This window comes from Cryptotermes secundus, unplaced genomic scaffold, assembly GCF_002891405.2.
Source record: "Cryptotermes secundus unplaced genomic scaffold, Csec_1.0 scaffold2129, whole genome shotgun sequence".
Classification (NCBI taxonomy): Eukaryota; Metazoa; Arthropoda; class Insecta; order Blattodea; family Kalotermitidae; genus Cryptotermes; species Cryptotermes secundus.
Genome location: NW_019726284.1, coordinates 20,529 through 34,589, shown reverse-complemented (window position 1 = coordinate 34,589; position 14,061 = coordinate 20,529). Strand labels below are relative to the sequence as shown.

General features: G+C 37.8%; 2 protein-coding genes across 5 annotated transcripts in view; one reads left to right on the top strand and one right to left on the bottom strand.

Moving 5' to 3' along the window:
- Positions 1-5,787: 5,787 nt before the first annotated feature.
- LOC111864185 (protein FAM136A) lies at positions 5,788-11,269 on the top strand. Its single transcript, XM_023851252.2, has 4 exons — positions 5,788-6,209; positions 6,334-6,474; positions 7,349-7,426; positions 10,997-11,269. Exons 1-4 carry the CDS (start codon positions 6,123-6,125, stop codon positions 11,123-11,125), a joined length of 435 nt encoding a protein of 144 aa, XP_023707020.1. The 5' UTR covers positions 5,788-6,122; the 3' UTR covers positions 11,126-11,269.
- A 137-nt stretch (positions 11,270-11,406) lies between these two features.
- Positions 11,407-14,061, bottom strand: part of LOC111864184 (separin) — an 18,432-nt gene continuing 15,777 nt past the window's right edge. For all 4 annotated transcript variants that reach the window (XM_023851249.2, XM_023851247.2, XM_023851248.2 and 1 more), the window contains exon 12: positions 11,407-13,059. In XM_023851249.2, coding sequence (XP_023707017.1) covers positions 12,873-13,059 — 187 coding nt within the window. In that variant the 3' untranslated portion in view covers positions 11,407-12,872. The remainder of the gene's footprint in view (positions 13,060-14,061) is intronic.

The following is a 14,061-nucleotide window of genomic DNA, read 5'->3' as shown; positions in this document are numbered from 1 at the left end:
AGATGGGCAGGGCATGTAGCTCTAATGGGGGAGAAAAGGAATGCATACAGGACATTGGTGGGAAAGCCAGAAGGAAAGAGAGCACTAGGAAGACCCAAGATATAGGTGGGTTGACAATATTAAAATGGATCGTGGAGAGAGAGGATGGGATGCTATGGATTGCATCAATCTGGCTTAGGATAGAGACCAGTGGAAGGCTCTTGTGAACACATTAATAAACCTTCAGGTTCCATAAAATGCTGGGAAGTTCTTGAGTAGATGCACAGTTGGCAGCTTCTCAAGAAGGATTCAGCTTGGTGAGTTAATGATGTACATACGTATGTGTGTTTGTGGTTTGTAGAAAAGAAATACAGTAGAACTTGGTTATAACGTCATCAAAGGGACCTAAAAATAGTGTCGTTATAAACGAATGTCGTCGTAACCGAAATGGGCACTTCCACAGTAGCCTTATGTTAGTCACGTAAAAATCTACCAAAAACCGAGTTAAAATGTTGCATTTTTTAGTGAAATACGTAGTTAAATACAGACGAACGTAACATTAACGTGGAATTAATATGGATCCTCCATATCGTTTGTACTGTAGAATTCACCAAACCAAATTCGCGGCATACATCAGCTTTTTTCCTTCCATTTTCTATTTCACGAATCACTTTAACTTTCTCTTCAATGCTTAAAACTTTCCTTTTCATTGCCATGTTTTCGCTACTGCACTTCTCTGGGTTTAGGCAGGAACACTATAGGGTAAGTAGACAATGTGAGGTCCTGTTAGACGAGATTCTAGGAAAGGAATGCAGTTAACAACCTGCCGCGTCCTCTTGCACTATTCACGCAGTCCCACCCCACACCCTTGTTTTCGCATAAAACCCACGCTCCTCTTGCAGCCCGCGGTCGTATTCTTCCAGGACAGTCACGTCAGCAAGTAGAGAAAGTGAGGGTGGGCAGACACATCGAACTTTCCCACGATATCAGAGAAATTCAGGAATGAAAATGACGTTACATACGAGGTTGATGCATTTGTGCATGTCGTACTAAGCAAGGTATAAAAACAGTTGCTTTATGAGGAATTAGTTCGTACCATTGAATATTTGACGCAATAGACAAGGTGTCGCAGAAACTGATGTTGCTATAACCAAGTTTTACTGTATGTGGAAAAAATGAATTGTAAGCATAGAAAGCTTACATTTAGAACACTAGAATTTAATTTACATTTTATTTTCTTGTTTGCCACATGGAACAGTTTGCATAAGTGGGGACTTCTGTAAGCTGGGGAGTGTCTGTACATGGGGTCATATCCCAGAAGACAGTAATCTTAATACACACTAGTCTTGATACCAGTTTCCATGAATCTTCCCTTTAGAGATCCCTAAGGCCTTGACAGCTATTAAGGTTATTATATATTCTTGTGCACATACCAAGTATGCACTTTATGTCTTCATGAAGTTTTAGAAATAATGAAGATTTTTCCCACAAGAAGAGTGAATAAGTTTAGGCACAGTTCTGGCAGAGTAATTAACTCCATAGAGCGGAGTACTTCAGAAGCTAATAGCTCTGTGATTCAAGAAATTCATCATTTATGGAATCTGGTGTTCATTACCGTGTCATTGATCCATGTTCTGAACCATATAAATTCAATCTACTTCCTCAAACCCAGTATATTTAAGACCCATTTCAGTATTATTCTCCCCGTGTAAGCCTAGTCTTAGAAGTGGTTTCTTCCTTGAAGATTTTGTGTCTAATTTTGTATTCATTTCTCATCTCCCATGTGCACTACATACTGCACCCATCTCATGATTCTTTTGGATAGAAGTAAATAAAAACATCACAAAATTACAAAGACAAAAACAACACCGTCCAGTGTGACTGTTTAAGTTTTATCACTTATATCACTTTATAACAGTGTAAACAACACAGCAAGCCACGAACAAACACGGACAATACTAAGAATCTCCTTTCTCAAGATACACAGGCGGCACAAGATCAGCCACCTCCGAGAAAGACAATAGGAGAATTGACACGAACCTGCATGGATCATAAATTTTAATCCTAAACAACAAAGTTTTTAAAAAAACTTCAAAAATTTTAATACCAGGAAGGCTGCTGTGACAGTGAAAAGTTCAATGTGTACATTGTGTATTTCAGACATTATATGTGTATGTATATAATTTAACACCTATTGTAATAGTAGTTTCTGGAAAAAGTACTGATGCCCTCTGAGGATGATCCGTAGGGATCGAAACATGTAAGGGTGATGAGTTTTCAAGTGATAAAACTTAAATAGTCACACTGGACGGTGTTGTTTTTGTCTTTGTAATTGTTAGTGTGACAGACCAGAATGAAACAAATCAAATTCATCACAAAATAGATCATACGGGGTGGTATTGGAAAGTCCCCAGACTGTTACTGTTGTAACTGTCTCTGTGAAAGAAGATGAGAGGGCAGGCCAAGGTCACACTTCCACAAGCCTATTGCATCAGTCTGCCATGTGACACAATGCTGTGAACATGCATTGTTTTTACAAAAGTGCTTTTTTGACTTCTTGTTTCATTTTGTCTTCGATGGATGGCAAAATCAAGCAACATGTCTGCATCAAGTTTTGCATGAAGTTCGGCAAGTCCACTACTGAAACCCATAAAATGCTTAATCAGACTTTTGGAGAATATTCTTTAACCCAGACAGCAGTGTTTCAATGGCATTCACATATTCAGGGCAGGTCAAGTGTCAGTTGAAGATTACAAACATTCATGGCGACCAAGCGCCAGCAGAATGGCAGAATATGTTGAAAGAATTCAAGAACTCATCAAGGAAGACCGTCACCGAACAACAATCCGTGAGCTTGCGGACACCGTTGGGATCAATTATGGAGTTTGCCAGGATATCTCAACAGAAAATCTGAACATGCGCCACATTGCTCGTTCATCATGACAATCTGCCCATCCACACATCCCTGAAAACCACACAATTTGTGACTAACAACATGGTTATCATTTCCCATCCTCCCTACTCGCAGGACTTAGCCCTGTATGATTTTGCATTGTTTCCCAAATTGAAGATGAAACTGAAGGGACAATGTTTTGAAACTGACATGGGAATCACAAGCGGTACTTGACAGCATTAAGGAATATGACTTCCATGGTGCTTTTGAAGCGTGGAAAAAGTGATGGGATCGCTGTATACGTTGCGAAGGAGACTATTTTGAGAGAGATGGGAGCCAAAACTGAGTAAGTTAAGCCAGCATTTGTTTTTTACCTAGTCTGGGAACTTTGCGATACACCTCATATTCTTGCATTCTGACTGAACACTGCTGGAAGGAACCAGGAATAGTGGACTGGAACATACTGCATGATGAGGCTACAGTAAGTTGAAGCTTCTATCTCCAAAATGCATTCCATTACTTAAAGTAAGTAAAAAGTAAAGGTATCCCCATAATAGGCCATGGAGGCCCATAGGGTTGTGAGATGTTGACATTCCCAATTTTCTAGACAGTCAGCTCATAGGTGGCAGTAGGGTTGTCAGCCCTATGTGCCAGCTGCCCTTTACCCCCAAGAATATTCCTGGTACTCATTTCTGTTGGAGGCTGAGTCGACCCCAGGGCGATAGTGCGGCTGGAAGAAATAGGTCAATTAAAAAAATTCAATGACCTCATTGGGACTTGAACCCACTACCTTCCGGCTTGTAGCATAGTGCCTTAACCAACTATGCTACCGCGTCCATTACTTACATTTGTTATTTATGGAGTTTAAACTGGAGTCATATCTTTTTAAACTTCTGATGTACACAGCCCACAAGTTAAAAACATACCATCCTTGAAAAACTGTAGCACATTTGGTTGCCGCTGATGAAGTGATTAGCTTTCTGTAGATTATATTGTATAACATTTATATGCAAGTTGTGTATATTCATTTTTGTAACTGATCCAATATGGCTGAAAATCCAAATGGCCAACTAACATGAAGCGATCTCTCATACTGAAATTCAGTATCTGCTTTTCATATTTTCATTGTTACTGGCTATAACTTTATAGGGTAATTCACAAATTCTAAGCAAACACTTCTTTGATATTTATGCACTAATCATAGGTGTTCACAGGTATTTAATGAAAACTAGTCACTGGTTTCCACAGCTTTAAAATTATAGTTTCCTTACTCTGATGTCAGGTTGGGCAAGAGCTGTCATTTCATTTTGCAGTATTTTATGTTGTTTCTCGTCTGTTTTGTAACACCTCATATATGTAGTGCTACAGAATATAGTACATTTAAGGAAGAAATTGTTCTGCTCTAATTAATAAGTAATCCAAACTAACTGAATTTCTAAGTGATGTACATTAAATGTGCAAAGAAAACAAAATGGCAATGGTATTCAGTTTTTTATTTGAATTATCCAAAGTAATTGAAAATGTGCTGAAATTCCATGAAATTAATTTCATCACTTTGAGTGAAAAGAAGTCATTCCAGTGTTACTGTTTTATCTAATAACAAAATGCAATACATTTTGTACAGCTCCTTGGAAAAAGTGTCAAGTTGAACATTGTTTTGAAGAGGCTAATTGCACCCTGCCCTTCACTCTGATTGAACTACAGCTTTATATGGTTCATAAAGAACATTTTCCTTCTGAACTTGTCAGTAATGTGAAATACTGCTGAATGCTTTCAAAGGCTAAATTAGTTAATTATTTGTAGTTTGTAGAAGTAAAACACTTCCCAACATGAAGTCCACCTATACTCTTTGGAATGTAGTAAAAGAAATTAGGAAATACTTTCTTCGAAATGCACAAACTAGTGGAAAGAGTACAAAGAACACCAGGGAGATGGAACATAGCTTTAGTGCTCTGAAAAGGGTAAAGGCCTACCCTATCAACTCCATGGGACAAGAATGTCACAATACTCTGGCTGTTCTGAGTATCCACAAAGATGTAATTGCAGACATTTGGAGGTGTAATTAGAAAGTAAATGGGTTCTTTGCATCACAGAAAAATCGAAGTCAGTTTCTTTGCAAATAAGGTAACTATATGAAATCATATCGCATGCATTTAATGAATTATCTTAAAGCATGAGCTGTAATAAAATTAATTAAAAGGTAATTTATCCTTTAAAATTAAACCAAAATAAAGATTATTATTGCTATTAACATCATGTCCACTTCTGTTATAGTGGAAATTTCAGATACTCTGATTATATCCAATGTTTACCATAAATGGGTGCATAACTTAAAACTTTATAATAGTAAACCTTCAGTTGCTGGTTCTATCTTTTACAACAAATTACCTAATAATATAAAACACTTTGAAAATAAAATCCAGTTTATAAGGGAACTGAAGAATTTACTCATTAATGGGTGTTACTATTCAAATGACTATTAGAATGATAAATTCTTAAATACTGGACAATGATACATGCTAGAGGTAAACAATTGTTACATATTTTGTTAGCTATTCGTTAAGAATTATTGTATTTTTGCTAATTTTATAATATCAAATGACATGTTCTACATCAGCGTAATCTGATCTACGGGATTAATAAACATGAATGAATGACTGAACACTGCACTTTAGACCCATTATCCATTTAGGCGACAAGCCGCCACGGGTGACAAACTGTTTCCAATCAGGAGTATATTGAGCAGCATTAACCCACTTCTGTTTGAATTAATATTCACCGTACTAACCTCAGAAGAATCACATCATTTTACTAAACATTGCCAGTTCATAAACATCGGTCAGGTCCGTAATCTGCGGTCCGCGGAGTGCAGTAATCCGTGGTTCTGTTGCCCGAACTCGAAAGATCGAAAGTTTCGGTTTCTGCAGTTTAACATTTTATGTTGAGGTGGTAGCGTGATATAAATTTATAATCCAATGTAGTATTATTATTTAGACGTGCTTTTACCATTGCAGATTATAAATTAAATGCGTCGCTAGAAGTGTTACACTTTGACAGCGAAAATCGTCAAAGTGTGGCGCACCGTGAATCACGGATATAACCACATAACTATATTATGAATTTGTGTCCATGTGACCGACATTCGTTCGTTGTTATGAGGCATCGGTCAAACGGCAAGGAAAGAAGAATATAATTTAATCTATAATTTATTTTAATTGTGTCACATTTTTATAAATTCTGTAGCTGAAGAATGGTTGAGGAGCAAAGGACACGTGTAGAAGAGGCAATGACGAATATGGTAAATGAAGTTGATAAACTTCATCTACGAAAAATGCAGGTAATTTACCTTTTTAACAGTGCTGACCCTTCAGGAAAGAATTTTAGAGCGTATTTAATATATGGTTCTATTCGAATCATACCATTTAATATGAATAAATGTAAATTCTTTGTAAATGTTGCAGGCCGATATGCATCGCTGTGCAGCCAAATGTTGTGAAAATAACAATCTCTCTATAGAACGTGTACACCAATGTGTTGAAAATTGTTCCGTGTCTTTAAACAGTGCACAGAAATATATTCAAGGCGAGTTTGAACATTTGCAAGTGAGTTGATAAAGAGTACATTATTTCAAGCCTTATTATATTGTATATTACCATATTTGTATGCAATGTGAATTAGCTGTGCAAATTGGTGAAAATTTGTATTCGTCCCTGAATTGTATTATTTAAAATTACTATCATCAGCCATCACCACATCTGAACTTGCTAGCATTGTAAGTTCTCCATCTTTTCTTACTTTCTGTACATTCTCTTAGGTGTGTGTCCATTCTTTCCGTACATTTCCATATATCTTTTGTCACTTCTCCCTAGTGTACTGTTTAAAGTTGCTGTTAACAGTCATTCAAGTCCCTTTTCATTACCTCTAACATGTCACTGAATTAGGCCTTAATCATTTTTACAGGTCATAACTCAAACCGTTTTAACTTACACAGAAATATATTTTAAGTTACATGTTGAAAATATGTTAACCATGTTTTGAGTTTCTGAAGCATATACCCACATGATTTCATGTACTACCAGGCTTGTTGCAAAATAGTTATTTATGCTTACTGTATCTAGCACACACACACATTGTCATGAAAATTTTGGAACTATAAAGTAATCTAATCTGTGTGCAAATTTGTGTTTGTTGGAGATATATGAAAGTATATTTGCACACAGGAAGTAATATGGCTTAATTTCACTGATGTAACTACAGTCATGAGTCTGTAAATAGTGTAATATATTAAAACATGTGAATGAGTGATAGTTACTTGTGTGAAGATGTGTTTATTGTAGATTAGTGTCTTAATTTATGTTTCTTTAACATTTCCCCAAACTCCTATAGGACAAGCATTCAAGGAAGAAAGTGTTCTTCCAATTTCTTATTCACTTTCCAGTCTTTTCAACATTTTAATACCAAGCACTTTTTTTCCAGAATAGATTACAAAGATGTATCATGCAGTGCAATGATGATATCAGAGATAAAATGGGGCCAAACCCTAGTGATGCAGAAGTAAGTTCTTTATTCTTTTGGTTAAACTTTTTGAATTGTAACTGTTTGACATACAGAGGCTGGACGGGCCGCGCCATACCTCAGGAGGTTAGTTGGTGGCTTCCCACCATGGTGGCCTGGGTTCAAGCACGGGTGTAGTCATGTGGGATTTGTGGTGGATAAAGCGGCATTGGGGCAGGTTTTCGCCTAGTACTTTGGTTTTCCCTGCCCATCTTCCACCAGTTGCTCCACAATCACCATCATCTCTCTGGGGCTGGTACAATAGACCAGTAGTGGCTGAAGTACCAAGGGGACTCAGTCTCAGTACAGGGGCTGGACAAAATAATAGAAACACTAAGAAATTGAGGAATAGAATTTGTTTGTGTTGGCTGCATTGAAAGAACTTCAGTTGGCCAGACTGAATATTCTTCCAGTTGTTTACACTCTGTAGTGCTAGTGTCAGTGCATTAGTAATTGTGTTGAGTTACAATTCATGTGAAAGAATCGAAAAATGGGAGACTTGTCTGATTTTGAAAGAGGACAGATCGTTGGTGTGGGTTTAACTGGAGCATCTGTGACCGAAATTGCCACAATATTAGATGTATTGAGGATGGTAGTTTCTAAGGTTATGTCAGCATACGTGAATCATGGGAAGACAACATCAGGGAAGAGGAACAGTGGGTGAAAATCAGAAAGACATTGTTGTACATTGTGGATTGTTTTGAAAAAAAAACATAACTACTGCAGTACAGGTAACAGCAGAACTGAATATTTGTCTTGAAGACCCTATTTCCACAAAATCTGTCTGATGTGAACTTCGCAAATTCCAACACCCCACAGTAGGGCTGCAATTGCTAAACCTCTTGATTACTGAAAGTAATGCGCAGATGCGTTAATGATGGTGTCACGACTGTAAAACCTGGAAATCTAACAACTGGAAATGTGCACATGATGTGGTCAGGATCAGTCATCCTTCACACAGTTTCCTGCATCAGGAAGAGTTTATGTGTGGAGAACATCCTAGGAAGCCTATAATCCAGAATGCATGGTTCCAACAGTGGGATAGGTTCCCTGATGTGATGGTTTGGGTAGTGGTATCGTGGTACAGTATTCTGTTGGTCCCAATATTACCTTTCATGTCCAAATTACTACAAGGGTGTACATGGACAGGTTGGGTAGTCAGCTGCATCCCATGATCCAGACATCTTTTCTGAACAACGATGCAACTTTCCAAGTTGACAGTGCCCCCATTCACACCTGGAACTGTTCAGTCATGGTTAGAAGAGCATGAATATGAACTTCAGCATCTTCCCTGTTCAGCACAATCACCAGATTTGAACATCATTGAACACTCTGGTTAGTTTTAGAGGAACAGATTCCCTCCTAGAACATGTATAAAGCAACTTTAAGGTGTTCTTCAAAAAGAATAGTATAAAGTTCTGCTAGAGACTGTGGCTGTCATGAAGGCAGAAATGGTCCAATACCATATTAATAGAGAAATGTGTATATTTGTAGTGTCTCCATTATTTTGTCCAACCCCAGTTCATTTACATGCACATTTTATGACTGTATTACAGTCAAATAGTTAATAGTGGAAATGGAGGAATTGTTTTCCAGTTGTGTGCATTCCATTAAAAGAGGGTGGCATAAATTAAAATTATATTGAAATTTTATAAATTTTTAGTAACAATAAGTGTAGTCTAATCATGCCCTGAAGAATCCATAAATGTGCTGTGATTGAGACAATGCCATGACTATAAATTTGAACAGAAATCAGCATATCATTATGTTTTTAACATCTTAAAAACAAAGGCCGTGAATGCCTGTAGGGTTGGGAGACTTCGAGGCACCCACATTTTCTGTAGACAGTCAGCTCACAAAGGGATCTGAAGTTGTCAGCTTTATGCGCCGGCCATTCTTTACCCTCCAGGAAGATTCCTGGTACTCTTTTCTGTTAGAGGCTGAGTCAACCCCGGGGCCATAGTGCAGCTGGAAGGATTAGGTAAATTGGGGGGGGGGGATCTGCCTCATTGGGACTTGATCCTGTGACGTTGCAGCTTGTAGCTAGTGCCTCAACTAACTACATTACCATATCACCCTACATTTGATCTTTAAGATGTTACAAGTGAAGTTCATTAGAAGTTGGGAAAGCGAAGACTCAAGCTTAGTGTGGCAGAGGAAATGTTAAAAATTTCCCAGTGCACCTGTTAGTTATAAATTTGTGCTTATTTTATGTATTCTTCCAGCTCTGTTATACCTAGAAGTATCTGGCCTATTTTGTCAGCAAAGACCTTCCGACACATGTATATTACTGAGCCATATTTACATTCAGATGGCTAAGGAGTTGCCCATTTAGGCCCAGTATCCTCCCCTCCATCCCCCCCCCCTCAAGGCATCCGCATCATCTCTTGTTTACCGTTATCCCATAATTTCATGTACCACGTGATTTCCCCTTGCACCCTCATTTATAAAAGGAAGACCTCTGTTTGTGTGGGTAGTGATATAAGGGCAGTCTGCGCTTTCCATCAGTTGTGCAAATTAGGTCACTAAATTCTATATATGATATAACTCCGTCCNTATATGATATAACTCCGTCCTAAGTTCTTTCGTTTTGTTCTTCTTTATACACTGGCCCCAAACAGCCATCATCAGGTGTATACACTCACGTATCTGTTACACTGCACTTATTTATAACATTTAATTTAAAAACATAGGTCTTCTTAATTAGCACTTATAAAATCTTCGGTTCTAATTTGAAATCCTTTAAAAAATCCTTAAAAATCTAAAATTAGAACCGAAGATTTTATAAGTGCTAATCAAGAAGACCTATGTTTTTAAATTAAATGTTATAAATAAGTGCAGTGTAACAGATACGTGAGTGTATACAGCTGATGATGGCTGTTTGGGGCCAGTGTATAAAGAAGAACAAAACGAAAGAACTTAGGACGGAGTTATATCATATAAAGTGCAACAGGATGCTTAAATATAATATCACTAAATTCTGTTTAGGCTGGGATTTCCAAATTGTTGGAACTTTCACTCTGGCTGTTGAGGGCAAGGGGCCTCCTTGTTGCAGCATTATGCAAGTTATTTTTATGTGGTGATGTTGTAATGAGAGCTTTGTTTGCTGTTGTTGCCCCATTTAATGTTGTTGTATGGCTAGATAGTGGGGGGAAACATTGCAATCTGGGTTGTCTGGCAATGTTATGTGAGTTGGTCTTTTTCTAGGTCTGTGATAAATAGATGGCTCCATGTGGCTATCTTATGTATATTTTCCTTTTATAGGATTTTAATCTGGACCAACCAAGGTGGTCGAGGGCATAGATTCATATGCATGTTTGAAATACCCATGTAATGGTTTAAGTCTTATTTATTTTCTTTATTGTTGTTAACTGTTATTAAATATTTATTTGGGAAATTTAGTCTATTCTTTCTAAAGCTAAGCTTGGACACCCGATTCCCTCTGAGAGGCACAGAGAATGCAACAATGGAACCAGAGACACAGGTAGCGATCACCTCCCAAGCAATAGGGTAAAGAGGAGGGAGCTGTTATTTACAGTCTTGTGAGATTAAGATACTTTACTATTGCAGGTTAGTCGGTATAGCAAGGACTTTGAACACTGTGCAGTGAAGTGTGTTGATGGGCACTTGGGTCTTCTACCAACAGTCTTGAAGAAGATGAAAGAAGTTCTGGCACAAGGCAGATACCAACAGAACTGAGTGACCTGGAAATAGTAACTGTTGCTTGGGCCTTGTTTGTTAAAAATACTGTCTTTCTGTGTGATGAATTTGGTTTGTCAATTGTGTAATTATTTGTACTATAAATATAGGTATTTTATCTGAAATGCATCATGATACATATTACTAATCTGTTTTCCTTCTTCACAAGATGAATATACTGTGTGTGTGTGTGTGTGTGTGTGTGTGTGTGAGATTCTCCCCTATCAACTTTTGAATCAGGTGACTGAATTGAATGAAATCTGGTAAGGACATTATGCCATTAGAAATCTTACAAATTCCGTGCACTTCACACACAAACTTGTGAGGTGGGAGTGACACTGATGTTATTTAATATAGGATCCTGAAGTGATGTATGGTAAAATGTCAATGAACAACTGGAATTTTTGTTGAGGCAAATTTTGTTTTGTAGTATGTAAAACAAAATGAAGACTATGAAATCTGTATTTAGCTTTTCGTTTGATGATATCTAATGAATCTTTGTAAAAATTTGGTATGGAGATAATCATAAACATATTTACAAATCTAGCATGAAATATAAGCAGTTAACTGAGACTCTTAAGCTTATGTGTGACAGATTTAACCTATGCATAATGTGTTCACCTAAATTTCTGCTAAATAAAGAAAACATGACAACAATGACAGCAACAGCAAGCATGTTAAATGAAAGGAGGTAATAAAAATTGAACTTGGCTAGGTTTTGATTTTATGATCATCTGCATAATAGCCTACAAGATATGTAGAACATCTGCAGTAAGAAAGTAGTTTTACCAAGAACTGAGTGTAGTTAATTGTGTTAATTTCTCCTCTTGAAATGGAATGGGGAGATGCCACTCAATTGGCCTTGACCTATATTATTTTGGCCAGACATAACCGACTGGTTACAGTGAAACTTCAATTTAAGGTTTCTTTGGGGATCAGTGAATTTGAGTGCTAAATTAAATATTTAAAATAGACGAGATCTAACACTGGGATTACTAACTTGAAATCATTGAAATTAAACGTTAAAACCTTAAATCAAGAAATGTTACATGGGCGTTCCACTGTAGTGTATTCCCATTGATAAGTTCCTCATATGACAGTGTATTTATGGTTCCATATCTGTGACATGAATTTTTACTAGCACACTAACACAGCCTGTTGAAATATCAATGCAAAATTAAAAGACAATCTATATCAAAATTACTCTAGCTTTCTTTTCTCTGTTTCTTGCAGTTGCAAAATAAACAAAACAAATGCAGGTATCCCTCATTTTAAAGACTTACAAATTTTCACTGCAACAAAGCATGTTAATCTGTACATATTTTTCACTTAAACATAATTTCCACTACAGCCTAGGTTCATAAGATGTTTTACAAAGGCAGAGAAATACATACACAGCATGTGGGGAGCTGGGGAGAACCAGACATTCCCACCCACATGTCTCCCACCTTCCAAGTCTGTCTAAGCACTTCACTGGAATGGGCTGCAAGTGGGGTTAGAAAGGTCTGTTTTATGAGGGATGTGTAGGAGAACGCAGATCTTGATGGGGAAATAGGGAGGGAGAGAGAGAAAAGGGAAATACACATTTCAAGAATGCCAGAACACTCCCTGCAAAGCAGGCATATAACTGAATAAAATATCAAGTGCCAAAAAATTGCAAAATGTTGTTTTTTGTTGATCATTATACTGATTACAAAAGAACAGCATTCTCAGAACCATCAGAGTGCCACTATAGAAAGCTGCTGATTCAGAAGGCTATAGCCATGATGGGGGATTGGTCTAGGATACTGTGAAGAATCTGGGTGCATTGTGTCCAGTTCACTTCACAGCAGAAGCCTGGCAGTTGGTAACACCCACTATAATGAAGAACTGCTTTTGTGGATATCTTTGAAGGCCAGACAATGACCAGATGTTTGTTGAACAGTTGACTTGAGCTAAAACAACAGGAAGATGAGGAAGGTGTAGAAGACAAAACGTTCACAAGTGTGATACTCAGCACAATATTATTGTAATATGCAACAAAGTTCCTGGTTAAATGAATAACATTAGAAGAAGATTAGTGTATTTGAATTTCTACGTGGGGCAATCCAAAAGTTTCCAAAATTTGAATTTTGCGCGTGAATGGTCATGAGTACATCGAAATACCGCTACATGTCTCCTCACACATCCTTCTTGAATCAGTGTCGCAAGCGGCGTCGAGTTGAGTGGCTGGGTTTATTGTTGGTGAACATATTTCCATTGTTGTGTTTCCGTGAGTTTGCGGTTTTGCGATGGCTGACCTAAGAGAGCAGCGTGTCTGTATAAAGTTTTGCTTCAAACTTGGCAAAACTGCTGCAGAAATGCACCAAATGTTGAAGAAAGCTTTTGGAGACAACAGTTTAGATCAGACACAAACTTACGACTGGCATAAGCGTTTCAAAAATGGCCGAACGTCGACTGATGATGACGATTGTTCGGGACAGCCGTCAACTGGCACCACACCAGAAAATGTCGCGAAAGTTAGGGATCTGATTCTGCAAGATCGTAGACTGACCATCCAAGACCTCTGTAACACTTTGGGACTAAGTTATGGTACATGTCAACGAATTTTGTCAGAGGAACTGAACATGAGGAGGATTGCGGCGAAGTTTGTGCCACGAGTGCTGCAAAATGAACAGAAGCAGCATTGCTTGGAAGTCTGCAGGGAATTTCAGCAACAGCTTCAAGAGGATCCAAACTTTCTTTTGAAGGTTGTCACTGGTGACAAAAGTTGGGTTTATGGCTACGACCCTGAAAGCAAGCAGCAATCGCACTGGAAGAGCCCTTCTTCACCTCGGCCAAAAAAAGCTCGACAAATCAAGAGCAACATTAAGTCCATGTTGATCTGTTTTTTGATATTGATGGGATTGTTCATAAGGAGTTTGTCCCTCCTGGTCAGACAGTCAATAAAGAGTTCT

Bases quoted from the DNA above. Each gene is read 5' to 3' on its own strand.
- LOC111864185 (XM_023851252.2), top strand. From the start codon at position 6,123: ATGGTTGAGGAGCAAAGGACACGTGTAGAAGAGGCAATGACGAATATG. The intron at 6,210-6,333 runs GTAATTTACCTT...TAAATGTTGCAG, and splicing joins TTCATCTACGAAAAATGCAG to GCCGATATGCATCGCTGTGC. The intron at 7,427-10,996 runs GTAAGTTCTTTA...TTACTATTGCAG, and splicing joins CAAACCCTAGTGATGCAGAA to GTTAGTCGGTATAGCAAGGA.